Source organism: Rhinoraja longicauda, chromosome 26 (genome assembly GCF_053455715.1).
Source record: "Rhinoraja longicauda isolate Sanriku21f chromosome 26, sRhiLon1.1, whole genome shotgun sequence".
In the NCBI taxonomy this organism is placed as follows: domain Eukaryota; kingdom Metazoa; phylum Chordata; class Chondrichthyes; order Rajiformes; family Arhynchobatidae; genus Rhinoraja; species Rhinoraja longicauda.
The window spans coordinates 20,357,079-20,376,206 of record NC_135978.1 but is presented as its reverse complement, the minus strand read 5'-3'; the positions used below and the strand labels follow the sequence as shown (position 1 = coordinate 20,376,206).

The window sequence follows — 19,128 nt, the reverse complement described above, 5'->3', positions numbered from 1 at the left end:
CCATCTTATGAGTCAATAGGTCAAAGTTTCATGTCCCGCTCCAGAAAATCTAGACTGACACAGAGGAAGTTCTGCACTATTGGAGGTACTGTCATTGAATTAAAAAGTAAAACCGAGGCCTGTTTTGCAGTGAGGAAGAAACTCCTTTTAAATCTGGACATCCGTGTTTTCAAGTTTCTGTATTTTCTCCCAGGAGATACAAGAGAGAAAAACATAATGACCAGGCAGTCTTGATGATACCTCACTGCAGTTCAAGGGAGCTTACTTCCAAAATTTGTTGCATGATAACAATGACACTAATTCAAAATGGGGCATTTGCTGTTCATTGACTTTAGTTCAGCATTCAACATAATAGTCCCCAGCAGACTGGTTGAGAAGCTGCTGGAACTGGGGCTTAGCACCCCTCTGTGTGCCTGGGTCCTGGACTTTCTCACCGCCAGGCCCCAAGTGGTCAGGATGGGGGAACACTTCATCTAGCTCCCTGATCCCCCCAGGGTTGCGTCCTTAGCCCCCTACTGTACTCCCTGTACACACATGACTGTGGGGCCAGGTTCAGCTCAAACTCCATCATCAAGTTTGCTGATGACACTGTGGTGGTGGTGGGTCGGATCTCCGACAACGATGAGAAGGCCTACCGGGAGGAGGTGGCTGATTTGGCACTCTGGTGTCAGGACAATAGCCTCCTCTTGAATGTCACTAAAACTAAGGAGCTGATTGTGGACTTTAGAAGGGCTAAACATCCAAGGACGTACACACCACTGGAGATAAATGGGTCTACTGTGGATAGGGTGAGCAGTTTTAAATATTTGGGAGTCCGCATCACCGAGGATCTGACATGGGCAACGCACATTGCCGCACTGGTGGGTAAGGCAAAGCAGCGCCTTTACCACCTTAGACAGCTGAGGAAATTCAGAGTGTCTCTGAGGATCCTTCATTGCTTCTACTCTGGGGCTGTAGAGAGCATCCTGTCCGGCAACATTACAGTCTGGTTTGGGAACAGCTCTGCCCAGGACAGGATGGCCCTGCAGAGAGTAGTGTGTTCGGCAGAACGCACCATGGGAACTACACTCGTCCCCCTGCAGGACCTATACATCAGGAGGTGCAGATCCAGAGCAAGTAAGATTATGAGGGACCCCTGCCACCCCAGTAACGGACTGTTCCAGATGCTACGGTCAAGCAAATGCCTCCGCTGTCACGCTGTGAAAACGGAGAGGATGAGACGGAGTTTCTTCCCACAGGCCATCAGGACTGTCAACTTTTATAACTCCAGAGACTAAATTTTGTCTACACTATAGTAACTTTATTTATATGCTGTAACTGTAATTCTTTTTTGTGCACAATCCGCAGGCATTGCCACTTTCATTTCACTGCACATCGTGTATGTGTATGTGACAAATAAACTTGACTGGACTTGACTAGCTATAAGACTTTTGAGGACTCCTAAAATTGTGGAAATCCTAAAACGCAGACAGGTGGGACTAGTGTATATGGGACATGTTGGCCTGTGTGGGTAAGTTGGGCAAAAGGGCTTGCTTCCATGTTGTACGACTAATATTGTGAAACCTGCTATTTATTAGCAAGTCCTCTTCTACTGTTTCTGTCATGTAGGTGTAGGGATGATAAAGTAAATATCACTTTTCAATTCAGTGCTAGGGCAGTGTTGATTCTGAGCATGTTTCACTCTCTGGCCACTCTATAAAGATGGGGAATATGGCCTGATTCCACTGTGAAGCATTGACAATAGTTACATGTGCCCAAGGCCCAGTTTAGAGATATGTCAACTTGCCTTTGAACCCACCTTCCTGTTTGTCCAATGCACTGACTAAATTATCAAAAATTTGGTGCCATTTCAGTACCAGTAAACCAAAGCCCTTGCTTTGATGAAATGCAAGCAAGAGGTCTAATGTATTTTTGTAAATTGTATTTATTTCCTATTCTCATAATAATGTTCTTTCAAAAAATGAATTATTCTATATCTTTACTGTAGGATTATTTTTATTATAAATGGACTTGGCTGTGGGGGAAAAAATTGTAGCTGAGATGAGCAACAGAAGCCTATCATAACCCTAAGTACTCCCATTTTTGCCTGATGGGACCTGACATATTGCATACAAGCTCAAGAGGATCTTAAGGAGCCTTAACATTTAGAATAAACCTGGTATATTGGGCCTCACGCTCAAAAACATTAGTCTCAGCTGAATGAAGGGAGCATGGCAGTGGTGAATGTGTGAGCTTCCTCAGTTAGAGGCAGGCATGAATAATGCCTTGATGGTGGTCCAAGAGGAGTTTGGAATTGGCTTCAGCTTCTGCAAAGTAATAGGTGGTTTGCCAAATGACCACAGGGCCAAGTAGTTTTAGCCTTTGGAGATTACAGTGTGGAAACATGCCCTTTGGCCCAGAGTTCATGCTGACCAGCGATCACCACACTAGCATTACCTTGCACACTAGGAACAATTTACAATTTTACCCAAGTCAATTAAGCTACAAACCAGTACGTTTATGGAATGTTAAACTGTTACATGTTGTTACAGTGTTTGGGTTAGTCGTACTCTCTCTGACTCCACACCAAACAATTATTTGAGAGGTTTTGGCATTATCTCCATACTTTCCCACCTCATTTCAGTTTTGAGCTCAACATGATATTCAACTTGGATTTTGACGACATGTATTGCACAGAGGACCAAAGAACCTTCCTTGAAATCTTCAGACCAAATCCTCTCCGCCATGATCCCAGTGGGCTCCCAGCCTCGCTCGCCTGAAACAAAGCGCGTGATTGGTCAATTGGCGTCCGGCTCAATGACAAACGTGCTTTGATTGGACAATTACGACTCGAAAAATTGACAAGACTTTGGAGGTTTTTTCCATATTTTAACAATATGTGCAGGTTTTGTTCTTGACGAGTTTCAGATATAATTTCTATAATATTTTTACACAATATGTTATAAATACAGATAGATGTGGGTCACGACATGAAACGAAAAGGCACCTTATTCCCTCTAGATCTGCCTCCAGCCACTTCAAGCGCTGGTTGTCCCACTGCCCAGAAAAGATACTAGAGGATCAAGATGGACCACTCCGTTGAAATCGCCTATACTGAAGTGTAGTCCGCCATTTTAGTAAGCAATACCCGCCGTCCGCTCTGCCTCTCGCAGTGTAATCAGTGTTTTGGGGGAACAGTATGTGTGATGATACCATTAAAATGCAGAATATATCTCATCTATCAATTCACAGATTGTTGTTATTTTTCTTTTAAAATGTTTCTGCAGGTTTCTGCCTATTAAAATGGCGCCATGACGTAATACGGTTTTTAGGGTCGAGTGGTCTATCTTGTTCCTCTAGTATCTTTGGGCTCAGGCCGTCCGCCGGCTCATTGGCCGAGGCTCTGTCGTTGCTGTGACCCCCGGCCTGGGCTGAGGAAGCCGCAGAGCGACCCGGACTCTGGGCCGGAGGTTGCCGGGGCCGCATGGCTTCATGCTGGAGTGGACCGGCGGGCTGGCGCCTGGTAGGCCTCCGGTGCTGGGGGCTGCGGGAGGCGGCCTTCCCTCGCCGGGGGCTGCGAGATGCGGTCTCGCCAGGTCGGGCGGTACTGGAGCGGGACGAAGGCCCGACTGTCCGCTACATGGGGAAGGGCCGTAGGAAGAGCCGCGTGTTCGTGTGGGGATTCGCCCACACCGGGGCCCTGGGCATCCCCGCCGCAGCACGCCAGCGAGCCGCGAGTATGCAGCTGAGGCCGCACCGCCTGGAGCCAGAGCCGGAGCCGCGGGTGAGAGGCCGAAGGTATCGGTGGGGTGGAGGGGAAAAGGCCGGGCCTGGGGCAGACGGTGGGTCTGACCCGCGTGTGGCGGGTAGGGGAGGGGTGTGATCCAGAGATAAGGAGTGGTTCTGGTCTGGGGACGAGGGGGTCAGTGGATCAGGTCTGGGGGTGGGGTTAGGGGTTGGACTTGCAGTTTTAAGCTATGTGATCTGTCTTATGTCTATCCCATTTGGCACAGCAGTGGTCTCACAACATGTTGATGGACATTCTGACCATATCTCTCGTTTCCCTTATCCCTAACCAGTCTCAACCCATTCCTTCTCTCCAGAGATGCTGCCTGGCCTGCTGAGTTACTCCAGTTTTTTGTGTCTATCCTCGCTATGAAGATGGATTTTGTCTTCACAAGAACTGTGTAGGTGTTATTCAACAGGTGATAATTAAGTCAGTTAGGTTTCCCCTCTCTCACACTTGTCACATTAGTTCACTTTGTTGTAGGTGAAGTTTGACAGCGGTCTCCCTCAGGATTTGGCCAGGGCCACAATGAGGTAGGTTGAGATATCAGAACTACACGCTTAGATTATGAGAGGTCTGTTTAATAGTCTGATAACAGCAGGGGAAGAAGCTGTTCCTGAATATGGTGGCATGTGCTTTCAAGCTTTTGTACCTTCTGCCTAATGGGAGAGGAAGAGATAATGACCAGAGTGTGAGTTGTCCTTGATAAGTCCTTGTGCAGAGCAGTTGCCAAACTAAGCTGTGTGCATCCTAATAGGATGCTCTTTCTGTGGTACATTCGCAGAAATTGATGAGAGTCATTAGAGACATGCCGAGTTTCCTAATTCTTCTAGGAAAGAATGGTGGGAGTGCTTTCTTGGCCAAAGCAACAGTGTGGTTGGACCAGGACAACGTGTTCAACTTGGTAGGTGCATGATATAAGTGTTCATGACACAAACAGTGTGTTTTTATTCATGTAACAGATCTCCTCTGCTGCCTGCGGTTATGGATTCACCTTGCTGGCTTCACAAACCACTGACATTACCAAGGTCTGGGGAATGGGCCTGAACAGCGATTCTCAGATTGGATTTCACAGGAGCCGGCAAGACAGGAGTGAGTGTCTTCTTGACTAGTCTATGGGGCAGCCCCCCCAATTTTGATGAGAGCTTCCAGCGTTTTTCGATTGGAGACACAAGGAATACAGATGCTGATTTGCAAAAAAAATCATTCACAGTGCTGGAGTAACTCAGCGGGCCAGACAGTATTTCTGGAAAACATGGACAGGCGATGCTTCAGTTTGGGACCCTTCAGTCTGAAGTCTGTCCATATCCTCCAGAGATGAGCTACTCCAGCGCTTTGTGTGAGCATTTTCTGATTTTTGTAATGATTTTATTATTTGTTTCAGCTAAGGGTTATGAATACATCTTGGAACCCTCCCCAGTCCCATTGCCGCTGGAGAAGCCTCAGGAAACACGAGTGCTGCAGGTGTCGTGTGGGAGAGCACACTCCCTGGTGATGACGGATAATGAAGGAGGTCCGAACTGTTCTTTTCACCTAAGCACATTTACCTCTGTTCTCTTTACATTATCCAAGAAGTTCATAACTAATCCAATATATGTTCCTCTTAAAACTTTAGCTGTGTTTTTTTTTTTTCAATTGGGGTTATTTGATGGAAGAATTAATTGTTATCATCGATGTAATAGTTGAAGGGGACAGAATTTCTTGACTTCACATTAGGAAGTAAGTGCCACCTTCAGTTCCACCCGCAGCCATTTCAGCTGACTTGTGAAAGATTGCCGTCTATTGAAGAGGTTCCACATTGGCAACCTTAAATAACACAATAACTTGAATAACCTTGAACAACTGCTGATGGTCTCAGTCTCCTGGGCAGCAGTGGGTCTCATTGCCTGGATGCTTCACTGACAAGGACGGCTGACTAGGGACACCTCGTAGCGTAGGAGAAATACTACCATTGCTGTCTGTGTAAATCAGTGGGCAGGGGGTTCTGGGTCCAGCAGAGGAATTGGGGAAGACTGTGGTGGGTGTCAGGAATGTTGTCAGGCTGAAAGTGTTTTTAAGTAAGGTGTTGATTAGTTTTGAGTGCTTCACAGATAGGCACTTATTTATTGAATTTGGGGGTGGAGTGTGCTAGTGCAGAGCTACCTTGTCTTAACCTAGCACTTCTTCCTTTACTTTGTTAACTTTGTCACACCTTGATATTCTTCTGCTGAGGTTTTGCAAGCTGCTTTTTGAACAGTAACAAAGTGAAACTTTTTTTCAGTATTCAGTTTGGGGAACAATGCGTATGGACAGTGCGGGAGGAACATTGTGGACAGTGAGATTTATAGGTAAGAAGATGCCTTCTGAATCAGATCAGAAATTTCTTCCATAACTCAAATCTGGCTATTGTAGAATCGTAGGCACCTGTGATGCAAAAGAGGTCATTCTGTCCGTCTTGTTCATTGGCTAAAGATATTGAGCTATTTGAGTTATCCCCACTGCCTAGTTGTTTCCTCCTGTGATATCGTTCCTCCTGTCCATAGTATGAAGGCCAACAGTGACGTATACAAGGACCAGATTGCTTTGTAAATCAACAAATCCCACTCTTTCACACTTTCAGAAATACTCTACCTTTCTTTTTCTTTCTACTAAAGGGGTTAACCTCTTTGATAATTTGTGAGAAAACCAGAATTATCTACTTGACAGTGCTGAGGGGTTTGGAATTTTGGTTTGGGGAACTAACAAACTGTGGGATATTTTGACTTTGTCATTTGTTTCCTCCTTTGGAATTCTCCCACCAGCATTCTGCTGTGCAAATGGTCCTCATACAGTTATCTGGTCTTTGACACCATTTCCTTGATATTTTTGGATACCTCTTAATTGTCACAAGATTCATTGTCCCTTGAATAATCCCCAACAGTGGTCTGTTTCTGTGATCTCCGCTATCACCCGACTGTTGGTGGTGAATGAGAGTGGACTTCTCCCCTCCTTTTCTTCTTCAAAATAATCTACTTCCTGATGCTGAACTGTACGTACTATAGAGTCATACAGCACGGAAACAGGCCCTGTGCCCCACCTTGCCCATGCCGACCCATCTACATAGTCTCACCTGCCCGCATTTGGCCCTAAACCTTTCCTATCCATGTACCTGTAAAATGCAGAATATTTGTTTGAGTGCAATATTTAGTGATCAAAGTACAAAGAGGCTGCCTGGCCCGCTTTATACATTTCTGATTTCTACCATTTTGGGTTTACAACACCAGAGCCCTCAGTCTTTTCTAATGCAGAGAACAATCTTTACTGTTCTCGCACAGTGCCTCTTTGGTTAATTTAATATTTCATTTTCTTTTCAGTGGCAGCCACATCATTCACCATATTGAAGGTTTGGACAGCAAAGTTGTTGAGGTAATCTTTGTTCCTTTTAATGTTATGAAACGTGTGCGATTCTGAAATTGTGGAAGAAAAATATCTTGAAACATTGAACAAAGAATTGCATAGTTTCTAACATGTAATTGTTAATTATTTACTAAGGGGCTGCTTCTGGTTCTGACTTGGTAATGGTTCCTTTGAACCATGTACCATTCGTTAGGAATGATAAGACAGTTCTAGTGAGAATCTTATCTCCATGCAATGGAGGCCAAAGTTCAAGATTTTGGCTTTTGTGTGGATGATTTAGAAAGAAGCTTAACTCAAATACTGGGACTTTTCAAAAAAGTGTGGTGTTTTTTCAGTGCAGATGTTCACATCTTTAAGCACAGGTAAGTTTTCTCTGAACTTGTCTAGGTTCTTTAATCTGTCCTGGGCACTTTGACAATTTATCTATGTCTGGCACAACTCATGCCCCACTCCATGAGATACAGCAATCCATCTGCCCGCCCGCCTCCTGTCTGCATTTGTGGCTTGTTCACATTTATCAGACCATTTATTCATTCATCAAACCATGTATTCATCAATCCTCCCCATGTCCTGCAAAAGGCTATACTGCACACTCTCATCTGATCCCAATTCTAGATAGCGCTGCGGACAGCAGCTCCCACCAGTTTGCTGATGATCAGACAAACGGGCAGTAATTTATGGATTTGATTTATCGTGCTTTATTTGAACAAGGCATATCTGGATAATGTTTGCACTTTATCATGTGCGTGCAGGTGTTTTGTCAATACTTGGTTGCAGTTGCAGCTGGTTCTGGAGCACAGATCTTCAGTGATAAAATTAGGATTATGTCTATTCATATCAGCTTTGCTGCACAGCATCGGCTTTTGAGAATGCTTGCATCTTGCCTTTTGTACTCATGTGCTGCGCCCCACCACTGACGGGATTTTCTGGAAGCCTCCTTCTTTTGTTAGCTGACACCATTCAAGGGACAGCAGATCTTTGAACCATTGGATCTGGGGCCAGTGCACTGCTTTGCCAGGCTCCAACCGACTCATGAACTGGAGTTGATCGACAAGGGATGTTGGCAGATTACAAGATGTGTAGAAATAAATTTCACTGCAACACGTGGTCCTCAGCACCCTGCAGATGCCCGATTTTCAGTGAAAGATCCACCAGCTTCTCCCTGCGTGTATCTTGTAGAGGACAGGATATGCTCTGGGACTGAGGTGGTTCTGATGCAATAATTCTGTGACGAGGGTTTTGGAAGGCAAGGTTGACCCTTGAATGCTTGTCTGAAATCATATCTTTATGTGTTCCAGCAGTGGTTTTGAGACATCTCAGAGGATCATCGTGTACCAGCCACATTACCTCCCTGGAGAGGGTTAAGAGATCACCTGATAGAAGAGTAAAAGATAATGAGAGACATTGGGTATAGACCCAATCTTTTTCCCATGATAGGGGTACCAAAAAACAAGGTGGCATAGGTTTAAGGTGAGAGGAAAGAATTTTAAAGTGAATCTAAGAGGAAAGTTTCTTACACAGAATGGTTGATTTCTGGATGTTGCTTCCAGAGAGGAAGGTTGAATCGGATATAATCACTGTTGAGACGTTTAGTCAAGGTATAGAAGGATGTAGTTCTAATCTTGGCAATACGATCAATGTAAATACACAGTGAGGTTGGTAGTGAAGTGGTGGGCCAAGGAGTCTGTTTCTGTTCTGTGCAACTCGATGACTATTTAAAACAATGTTCTAAAGTTGTGGCATCGGGAACAAAGCTTTTTCGGGGATGGGGGAGGGTGGGTGCCATTTCTGGTAGTTCAGAAAGTGGCTCTTTCAGTGGTTCAACATCAATGTGCAGAGAAGAAGGAGCTTGTGTGTTCTCTTGTTACCCACGTGACCACAATAACAGCTGAAATATCCAGAGTCAATAGGTAGAAAAAAATTAAAATTGTGACACAGACATACGGGATAAAAATAGAGATGTTCAGGCCTTCTGATACGGTGACTGTGAAATTCTAACTTTGATTCTTTGATCTGAGACGATGTTAGAGTTCTTGTGCTGCATGTCTCTAGTTTGCAAACTATTAATCAATGTGCTGTCTGATTTACAGGTTGCTTGTGGGCAGGATCACAGCCTCTTCAGAACGCACAAAGGCGAGGTCTATTCCTGTGGATGGGGAGTTGACGGACAAACAGGTGGGGATTTTGATTACCCAGAGTTTGACCTGATCCTTGCAGGATTTGGTTGAGCAATTTGTAATATCTCCATGTTTCCATACAAGTAGAAGCTTATTTGGCCCATCAAGTCCATGCCAACTCAACAAGCCAATTCCATTGCCCCACTAAATTTATCAATATCCTATTCTACCCATATTCCCATCAACTAACTCTCACATTCTACCAATTTACATTGGCCAATTAGCCTTCTCACCCACTGTCTTTAAGATATGGGAAGAAACCGTGGCATCCTGGGGGAAATCTAACAGTTATTCAGGTGATCGAGTAGTTATTCAAAATTGAAGAAACTAGAGCACCATAATGGTGGTGCTACGGTCAAATTTGAGAAAGCGATGTGATGTTTGTGAGAGAGGGCCTGAGGGGGGAATGGGGGAAATAATTTCACATCATTGCACTGACCCAGTCCCTCCGGGCACATCGATTGTGAACTGCCCAGCTTGGGATCACGTGTGCCTGGCACAGCTGGGCATCCTGGCTGATCCTGTGCACTGAAATCCCAGGATGGGGTTCCTAGCTCATGTTACATAGTCTCTCTTAAACCACACATCTCAAGATTACAAACCAACTCTTTCTTATTGCACAGTATCTGTCCTCCATTTGGCTATTCGACATACTGGTGTAACAAGCCATCATGTGCACAATCAAGAAGTCTTCCTTCACATTATTATTGCTGATCTGCGTTCACCAATCAATATATTGGTTAAAGTCACCGGTGATTACTGTCCTACCCCTGCTATCTGCATCCTTAATTTCCTGTTTGATGCCATCTCCTATATTACATAATTGTTTGGAGCCCTGCAGACAACTCCCACCAGCATTAACCACCACCGATGATTCCAAGCTCCACCCAGACTGATTCCAAGCTCCACCCAGACTGATTCCACGTCTTCATTGTCCGAACAAATGTGCTTTTTCACTCCAGCCGTTTTCTCCTTTCTCTCCATTTCCCTCTGTCCAACCGTTCCTTCTATCGTAATGTATATATATTTTGTAAAAAGATTTTCATTGGTTTTGTTTATTGGTATTTACTCTTCCTTTGTAAGCTAGGTAAACATTCCCATATTATTCTTTCCTTAGGTCTTGGTCACAATAGTGCAGTCTCTAAGCCAACCAGGCTGATGGGAGATATTGCTGGAGAAAATATTGTGCAAGTAGCCACGTACGGAGACTTCTGTTTAGCTTTATCCAAAGATGGGGACGTGTTTGGCTGGGGTAACTCTGAGTATCTGCAGCTTTCTACTGTTACTGAGGCCACACAGGTAGGCATGGATTAATATGGAACATAAGCAATACTGCACAGGAACAGGCCCCTCAGCCCATCATGAATGTGCCGACTGTGATGCCAATCTAAGTAATCCCACTGTTTGCAAATGGTCTACCTGCCTGTTCATGTGTCTGTCCAAATGCATCTTAAATTTATCTATTGTACCTGCTTCCATGCCACCAACCCTGGCAGCATGTTCCAGATACATACCACTCAGTGGATGAAGAAAAAACTAGTCATGTAATCTCCTTTAAACTTTCTCCCTCTCACTTTAAATCTATGCCCTTTGGTACTTGACATTTCCACCCTGGGAAAAGGATTCTGACTGCCATTTCGAGGCCTCTTATAATTTTATATATTTTTATAGGTCAACCCCTTTGTCTCTGATGCTCCAGAGAATACAGTGTAAGTTTGCCTAACCTCTCCTTCCAGCTAATACCCTCTGATCCAGGCAATACCCAGACGAAAAGGGGACACAAGAGACTCCATTTGCTGGAAGAAACTGCTGGAGGAACTCTTCGGACTGGTCTCAAGTAGAAACACGGACTCTCCACAGATGCTGCCCAACCCACTGTGTTCCTCCAGCAGTCTTTTTTGCTCAATAACCAGTGCATTTCTTCTGCACCCTCTCCAAAGCCCCAACATCCGTTGTGGCAACTGGAAAAGCATATAATAATCCAAATTTGGCCTAACTAATGTCTTCCTAACATGACTTCCTAACTTTTATGCTCAATGCTCCGACCAATGAGGGCAACCTTCTTTACCAGCCTATCTACTTGTGTTGCCACTTTTATGGAGCTTTGGACTTGCACCCAATATCCCTCTGCTCTGAAGGGTCTTGCCATTTTCATTCCTTCCTTTTGTTTTTGACCTTCCAATGTACAACACCTCTCAATTGTCTGGATTAATTTCCATCTGCCATTTCTCTCCTCGTTTCCAACTTATCTATATCCTGCTGTATGCTTTGACAACCTTCCTTGTTATCACAACAACAATTTTTGTGCCATCTGCAAACTTACTAATCAGCCCACCTACATTTTCATGTGGGTCATTAATGTAATCACAAATTAGAGGCCCCAGCACTGATCCTTGCACAGCTCAACAGGTCACAGATCTCCGGTCAAAGAAACACCCCTACACTACAATCCCCTGCCTTCTGTGACCAAACCAATTTTGTATCCAACTTACCAACTCACTAAATCCCACTTGACTTATTATTCTCGACCAACATACTTTGAGGGACCTTGTCAAATGCTTTACTAAAGTCCATGTAGACAACATCCACTCATCGATCATCTTGGTCACTTCCTCAAAAACTCGAATCAGATTTGAGCCAGGACCTCCCACACACAAAGCCGCGCTGACTATGTCTAATAGGTCTATGTTTTTCTAAATGTGAGTACATTTTATTTCGATTTCCCTACCACCTATTAGAGTAAGAGGGTCTTGCAACTCTGAAACAGGCCCTTCAGCCTCCCACTTCTTTGCCAGCCATCAAGTACCTCTCTTTGCTGATTTAATGGACAAATGATCTGATTTGTTTTGGGTTAGGGGTTGAGTCCTCTGAAGGTATAAGCTGTTTTTTTTTAATTTTGCAGTACTTAAAAATAATGTCATTGAGGAATTTGCAACTTGTACATTATTGTTATGATGGCTAACATTTATAAATAGCCTTTCTTTCCAGTCAAACATCAGTAACTTTTTCTTGTCTACAACCTTTCTTGTAGTATAACTATGAATTGCGAAATGATTTTGTTCAATTGTTTCTTTGCCTCTGAGAAAAATCCACATCCACATAACCTCTGGAATGCTCCCAGTGTCTGAGAGCAATCCCAGTTTCTGAGGCTGATCCCAGGCAAGCAGGCAGGTTAGTCAATGGGAAGGTGGTGTTGAAAGGTTTGGAGGGTGTCCAGGTTTCTGGGATATGGTGACAAGAGTGTGAGGTAGAGCTGAAGCCTTGGCTGTGGTAATTTGGATGTATTTAAAGCCTGACTTCCATCCTCTAAGTTTAACTTGTTTTTGCAGGTGAATGTGCCAAGACAGCTCCCGTTTAAAGGACTTGGGAGGGTAAAGTCCGTGGCATGTGGCGGAACTCATGCTGCCGTCCTCAATAGTAAGTTACCATCTTGTGTAACAGCGTGTTCTGTCCACTTCCACATCCTGCTTCATTCCATATATGGGTTTGTGCGTTAGGGATGGGTTCAACATACCCAGAGGAGCGAAATTAGATGTGGTAACTGTCCCTGCGGTTCAAAGTCCCCTCTGATTCGGAGTCACCTATTAATTTGCTACATTAGCTCAGAACTTGTCAAATTCACAACTAATCTAAAAATGGTACTTCCTTGAACTGCCAGGGTTTTGCTGGGGTTTCAAACGTAGGACAGTAGTCTCAATATCCTCACCACAGCAATGATCCTGTTCTCTCCGCTGGTCCACTGGGTCCCTCCAGTTGCTAAAAATCTACACGTGTTTGTAAGAGTATCCGTGCTCTCTGAATATCTCTGCCTTGCCAAGAATGTTCCTTTGCTGTTTGCAGGTGACGGCAATGTCTTTGTGTGGGGCTATGGGATTCTGGGGAAAGGATGTAACCTCTCTGAGTTCAGACTGCCGGAGATGATCCCACCAACACTGTTTGGCTGCACTGAATTCACGCCCCATGTGCGAGTTGACCGTATCGGCTGTGGGCTCCATCATTTTGCTGCCGTCACCAGTGAGTATCGAGTAAGCACTCGAGGTGCTGGAACAATGTTGCTACATCTTGTTTCGCTCTGGCATCTGATCACGTTACAAGTTCCCATCATCTCACACTTGCACATCTCTCACTCTCTGTATCTCTGAAGCCAGCAACCTCAGCCAGTGGTTCCCTGAATCTTAGGGATATTCAGGAATGGGCAAAGCTCCATCGTCCATGAACTAATCCCAAAGTCGAGGCCTATCACCTCTCTATTAAACATCGTTCAGCTACCCACCCTTGCATTGCTGATACACTCAGTGTGCACTGGTTCCCCAGCTCCTAATCACACTCACTTCCATTTCAGCAAACACTTTTTCCTGTTTTTCAGCTAGTTTTCAATTAATCTTTCAGTCTATCATCTGCTCTGTGTTGTGTTTTCCAGTCTCCTAGGTTGAAAGCCACACTGATGCTAGACAAAATCTTTCTTGAAATTTAAAGAAAGCGATCCCAAAGGTTTGTGGCCAGAGAGCGATGGTAAATAATAAATAAATAAATAGGTTGCAACGTAAAATCCTCCGTGTTTGATCATCATTGCCTACTGGGTTCCCCGAGTAGTTGATAAGCACTGATTCTACCGTTTGTTTAATAATCCACTGGTGACGCTGTCTTTGTGTTGCAGATCGTGGTGAGCTGTTTGTTTGGGGCAAGAACCTGCGAGGTTGCCTTGGCATTGGGAGGACAGATGATCAGTACTTCCCCTGGAGGGTAGGTTCACTGGGAACATGAACTGTGGTATTAATGCTGATCACTTCTGTGGCACGATCATGGAATCCAGCCTGGCTAACAAAGTGAAATCAAAACACATTCCCTTCAAGAAAAATCACTGTCCTCCCAATGAATCTCCTAGGACAGCTACAGAGGTTCAATTAATTGATCTCCTCTCATCTATAGATTGAAGCAGTTAATGTTTCAACATACGTTGCCCAAAGAATGTTTATGTTTTGAAGGGGAGCAGTGATGCCAGCAGTAATAAACTAACACTCATTGACAACCTTGAGTACTGTGTTCAGTTTTAAGCCTTGATAAATCTCCTGATATGAGAGTGATGGACAGCTATCAAAACCATTTTCATTTCACACATGGTTGTCTGAAGTCATTTCAAATTTCAACACAGAAATCCAGTATATTGTCACTTAGACCATGTGTGCATCTGAGCTCCTCTGGAGTTTCACACCCCTCTCCCCAAACACAGCTTCAACCTGCCTCGTGGAGCTCGAGAGTTGGGGGGTGGTAGGGAACCAGTGCTGAGAGAGGGTGACTGATTGTTCGTGTCTGCGTATTTCGTGTGACAGCGGCTGGCTGATTGTCCATGTATTTCATGTCACTGTACGTGTACGGCTGATTGTACGTGTCTGAGTGTCTGTCTGTTTATCCGTGTGTTTCAGGTGCCGGTATCGAGTTGATTGTGCTTGTCCGAGTGTTTCACGTGATGGTGTCTGGCTGATTGTCCATGTGTTTCAGGTGCTGGCGGTATATAGCTGATTGTACGTGTCTGTGTTTCAGGTGACCGTGCCCGGTGAGGTTATGGACGTGGCTTGTGGTGTCGACCACATGGTGGCAATGACAAAATCATTCATCTGACCGCACAGCCCATAAAACATCCCTGGTTGTCTGCAGAAACCGCTTCAAGTATTCGCCTTGAATTTCACTATGTAGGCTTGAATTCAAGGTTATTGGACAAGATGTGGGCTTCTGTTGTTACTCTTCACAATGGGCCTGAATGTATCTGTGCACGTTCAGATTGAAAGATGTGACTGGCTTTCTGTTTCTGTCCCTCAATCTGTCCATGTTACCTTTTGGCAGAGACTCAATTTGTTTCCTTTGCTGGGAGGTTACTTCAACTTAATGAGTGTGCTGTGAGCTTAATGTTGCAGCGTTAGTAACAATGTTGACCAGTCAGTTTTATCCCTGATCACACTGGGATTTTTATCTTAACCAATCACAGTGGCAAACTGGATGAGTCGGTGAGGCCACACTTGGTGATATGGATGCAGTTTTAGACCCTTGTTTAAGAAATAGCATCCCAACAGAGGAGGCATCCAGAAAAGCTGCACTTGGCCAATTCCTGGTTGTTCTATTCTGAGCAGGCAAAAAAAACAACTTGTTTTTTGGTTTAGAAGATTGATGGGAGATTTTAGTGAAATGGGTAAGATCTAGAAGGGTGTGACAAGGTAAATGTGAAGATGTTTCCACCAAGAGGAGAATATTGAATGAGGAAATGGAGTTGCAAGATGAGGGAGATCACCTTTGGTGCATAAGAATTTCTTTTGGCAGAGTTCGGTGAATCGCTAATTCTTTCCTTGAGGTGTTTTCCAGGCAGGATGACTGGAAATAGTTAAAGAGGAAATAGATGTTTTTTAATACTGTGGGAGATTGAGGACTGCCTAGACCTGACAGAGGAGGGGGTGGTGCATGTATCACATCCATGGATCCATGCACGCATTGAAAGGTGGGGAAGCTGGTGCTTCTATTCTCCCGTGTTCTCTGTGGAGAGTGCGGTCAGGCTAGGTCTATGCTCCCCTGAGTTTAGAAGAATGAGAGCTGATCTCATAGACAGGGCAGCTGCATTAATGGTACGTCGCTGCTGGAGTAACCATAACCAGGGCAAGCGGTTTCAGGAACAGGTCTGAAGAGGAGAGATTTTTTTTCACCCACTGTCTGAATATTGGACGGTGATGGATATCACAGTGTAAGATAGTGATGCTGGTCAAATGGCGCAGCAGAGCGAGGGGCCGAGCAGACTCCTGCAACTTATATTTTTTTGTATCCTGTAATTATCAACCAAAAATAAAAAAAATAAACAGGACGCCTGACAATGAACAATTGTCGTCTGCTTCTGAGTCGGTGACCAGTAATTAACAAGCAAACCTAACAATCTGTTTCTCTGACAACATAATACGTCTGACCGTCGCTGCAAGAGCGGTGTCTGCGGCCGCGCCCTGACATCACAGTGAACGAGTGAGGACGCAGAGACAGTGATTCCCGGCCCCGCTTGTCCCAGCTCCAGCTTGGGCCTCGCCCACCACCACCTCGGGGAACATGTCCAGCGAGAGCCTGGAGTCTTTCGAGGAAGCGCACTACGACGAGTACGAGTACTACAACCTGGCAGATTACCAGGCTCACGGCGGCGGGAAGGGGAGGAGACAGCATTGGGCGGCTGGCAATGGGAGGAAGGTGACGGAGAAACTGTACAATAGCGAGATGAAGAAGAAGCGGCTCCGGAGCTCGGCCAAGCCACGGGGCAGAGCTCCACCTTGCCTCGGGAAACCCCGCCAGGTACACAACCCGTCCCAGGTGCGATCTGTCCGCAGCTGTGCATCTCCCCCCCCCGGGCCCAGATGTGCACCACCACCGCTCCTTCACTCCAAACTGTGCAACCTCTGTTCTCCTCTCACAAGTCGTGCCTCCTCTCATGCAACCTCCTCACCAACATAAAAGGACGCAGAGTGCAGGAATAACTCGCCGGATCAAGTAGCATCTCTGGAGAACATGGATAGGTAACGTCTGGGGAGAGGGAGAGAGAGACCCTTCAGACTCGATACGTCACCTATCCGTGTTTCCCAGAGATGCTGCCTGACCCGCCGAGTTACTCCGACACTTTTGAGTATTGGCCAGCATCTGCAGTCCTTTGTTTATCCACCCCAACCTCGCTGTGCAGCCTCCACGTGTCTGTCTATTGGGTGGGTTGGACGGCAGGCGAGGTGACGCCCTCTGAGCCGCGCTGTTGTCTGGAGGGCACACCGTGTACTGCAGACAAGCGCTCACCAGGGGAGGGGTTCCCAGCCTTCTTCGTCCCGTTTACCCATGGCAACTTTTCAAAAGTAAGTTTACCCCCACCCTGTTTTGTTCATGTGGTGTTTGGTGTACTGTGTGGGGTGGGAGGACCCGTTGCTCCTCCCGTGCAGCAGGTGGCGCTGCACAGGACAAAGGGAGATGTTTTGTACATAGTTATCGTGGCGGATTGTGGGGTGACAGACATTTTAGTTGTCTTGCTGCCAGCATTGAGTTACTGTAATAAAGACTTCTGTTGTACCTTGAAGACTCGCAAAGTTTCATACAGACATAGAACAAGAACACGAAAGTTCAGTAATTTGCGTTTACACTTCTACAATAATAAAGCAACCGATAAAGGGGAAATTTTAAAATACTGTTTTTAACGTTATTATTTTAAGTTCAAATAACAATAGGGCTTCTCCCATCAGCGCATCTCCGGCTCCCTCCCGGCGCTCCGAGCGTCCCGACACCTCTCCCCCTTCCCGCGCGCCGCTGCTCCGCTTCCTTCGGCCCCTCGCCGCTCCTGCTGGCCCTCCAGCCCTTCTCCCCGCTCGCCATCTCCGTCAGCCGGGGTCCGCTTCCACTTGGCTGGCGCTCAACACTCGAGGCTGGGGCCACCGAGCAGAGCCATGGCTTGGTCCTCCGCCTCGGCTCCCAGCGCCTGGCCCAGCTCTTGCTGCTGCTCGGCCCCCGCTGCAGATCGGCCTCTCCCCGGTCCTCTTCCTCCTCCTCTTCGGGCTCGACAATCCGCTCCTCCTGCTCTTCCACCGCCTTCTCCAAAGCCGTTGAGCCTTTCCTCCCTGGGCCCTTCGCCCTCAGGCGGGTCGCTAACCTCCAGTGCTCGCTGCTTCTGCTCCTGCAGACCCTCCAGGCCCCTCGGCTCGTGTTCTTCCCGCTGCTCCTCTCCCAGCTCGCTCAACCCCCTCGTTTCTTCCTCCTACTCTTCTTCTCCCTCCGGTCAGTGGCCCTCTGCTGCTTGACCATGCTCTCCAGCCTCCCTTCCTGGCCGCATTTCCCCTTCTCCCGCCGGCTGGCCAGACGTCTTCCCAGCTGCTTCTAGCCCTTCTGGTTCTTCTTCCTCCCCAGCTTCTTCCTTATTTTTTACAACGCAAAAATTGGCCTTTTGGCGGCTTTTTAAAGGTAAGAATGTCCGTGTTGGTAGTGTATGCTGGAAGCTGCCATGTCTTCCAGATGGCTTGAGCGACTCCGTGCGTCATGCACTTTGACCTTGCGTGCAATCACCTAATTTGCATTTTGAATTTTGTTAACATCAGGTCACCCGCGAACCTTTCCAATTCAGGTCGCTTCTGATTTATTCCTCCCAATCTGGTCGATATATGGCTCTAGTATGAATTGCCCACAACTGAAGTCTGCACATGGTTTGAATGTGATCCCAGCCCACGACCGGACTAAATAGAACGTGTTTGCTTTGCCTTCACAGCGTCGTCGGTCCAGAGCGTTGCCTGTTTCCTGAAGGTTCCGGCAGCAGTGCGTGCTTTTCAAACCAGATGGGACGGGAACGGCGACATTCCCTTTGTGGAAAATCTGAGCTGAGGAATTAAAGCACACTCTGTCGGGTTACTGAGTGCTGGAGCTGTTTATTACCGACAGAACACAGGGAAGCCACACGATGTATTTAGAGTGCTGCTTGTTGTGGGGTCTGGATTTAGTGATTCATTTCTGTCAAATTCTGACAAAGGGCCCCTGAAGTGAAACGTTCAGTTTCTCCATAGCAGCTGTCTAACATGCTGGGCATTTTATTAATGATTTATTTAATACCTGCAGATTAAATTAAATGTTTTGTTGTAGTTGGCAGTGCGGTGAATAATCTCGAGGGAAAACATTAGGTGCAAGTGATGAGATCAGGAGTACACAAATTAGTGTCCAGTAATGTGATCTTATTTGTAAAGTCAGTACATGTTAAGTATTTGTAGACAGCTCTATTTAATGTAATGGTGTAACCATTAAGCCGAGTTAAACACTTCTTGATTAGTACAG

General features: G+C 45.9%; 2 protein-coding genes across 2 annotated transcripts; both read left to right on the top strand.

Moving 5' to 3' along the window:
* The first annotated feature begins 3,335 nt into the window (after positions 1-3,335).
* On the top strand, positions 3,336-16,154 carry rcc1l (RCC1 like). Its single transcript, XM_078422235.1, has 11 exons — positions 3,336-3,763; positions 4,729-4,858; positions 5,151-5,279; positions 6,027-6,093; positions 7,099-7,150; positions 9,232-9,316; positions 10,436-10,617; positions 12,648-12,735; positions 13,159-13,332; positions 13,976-14,061; positions 14,860-16,154. Exons 1-11 carry the CDS (start codon positions 3,464-3,466, stop codon positions 14,935-14,937), a joined length of 1,371 nt encoding a protein of 456 aa, XP_078278361.1. The 5' UTR covers positions 3,336-3,463; the 3' UTR covers positions 14,938-16,154.
* Positions 16,155-16,279: 125 nt separating this feature from the next.
* nupr1b (nuclear protein 1b) lies at positions 16,280-18,838 on the top strand. The gene is made up of 2 exons (XM_078422236.1): positions 16,280-16,632; positions 18,572-18,838. Exons 1-2 carry the CDS (start codon positions 16,396-16,398, stop codon positions 18,602-18,604), a joined length of 270 nt encoding a protein of 89 aa, XP_078278362.1. The 5' UTR covers positions 16,280-16,395; the 3' UTR covers positions 18,605-18,838.
* Positions 18,839-19,128: the final 290 nt, after the last annotated feature.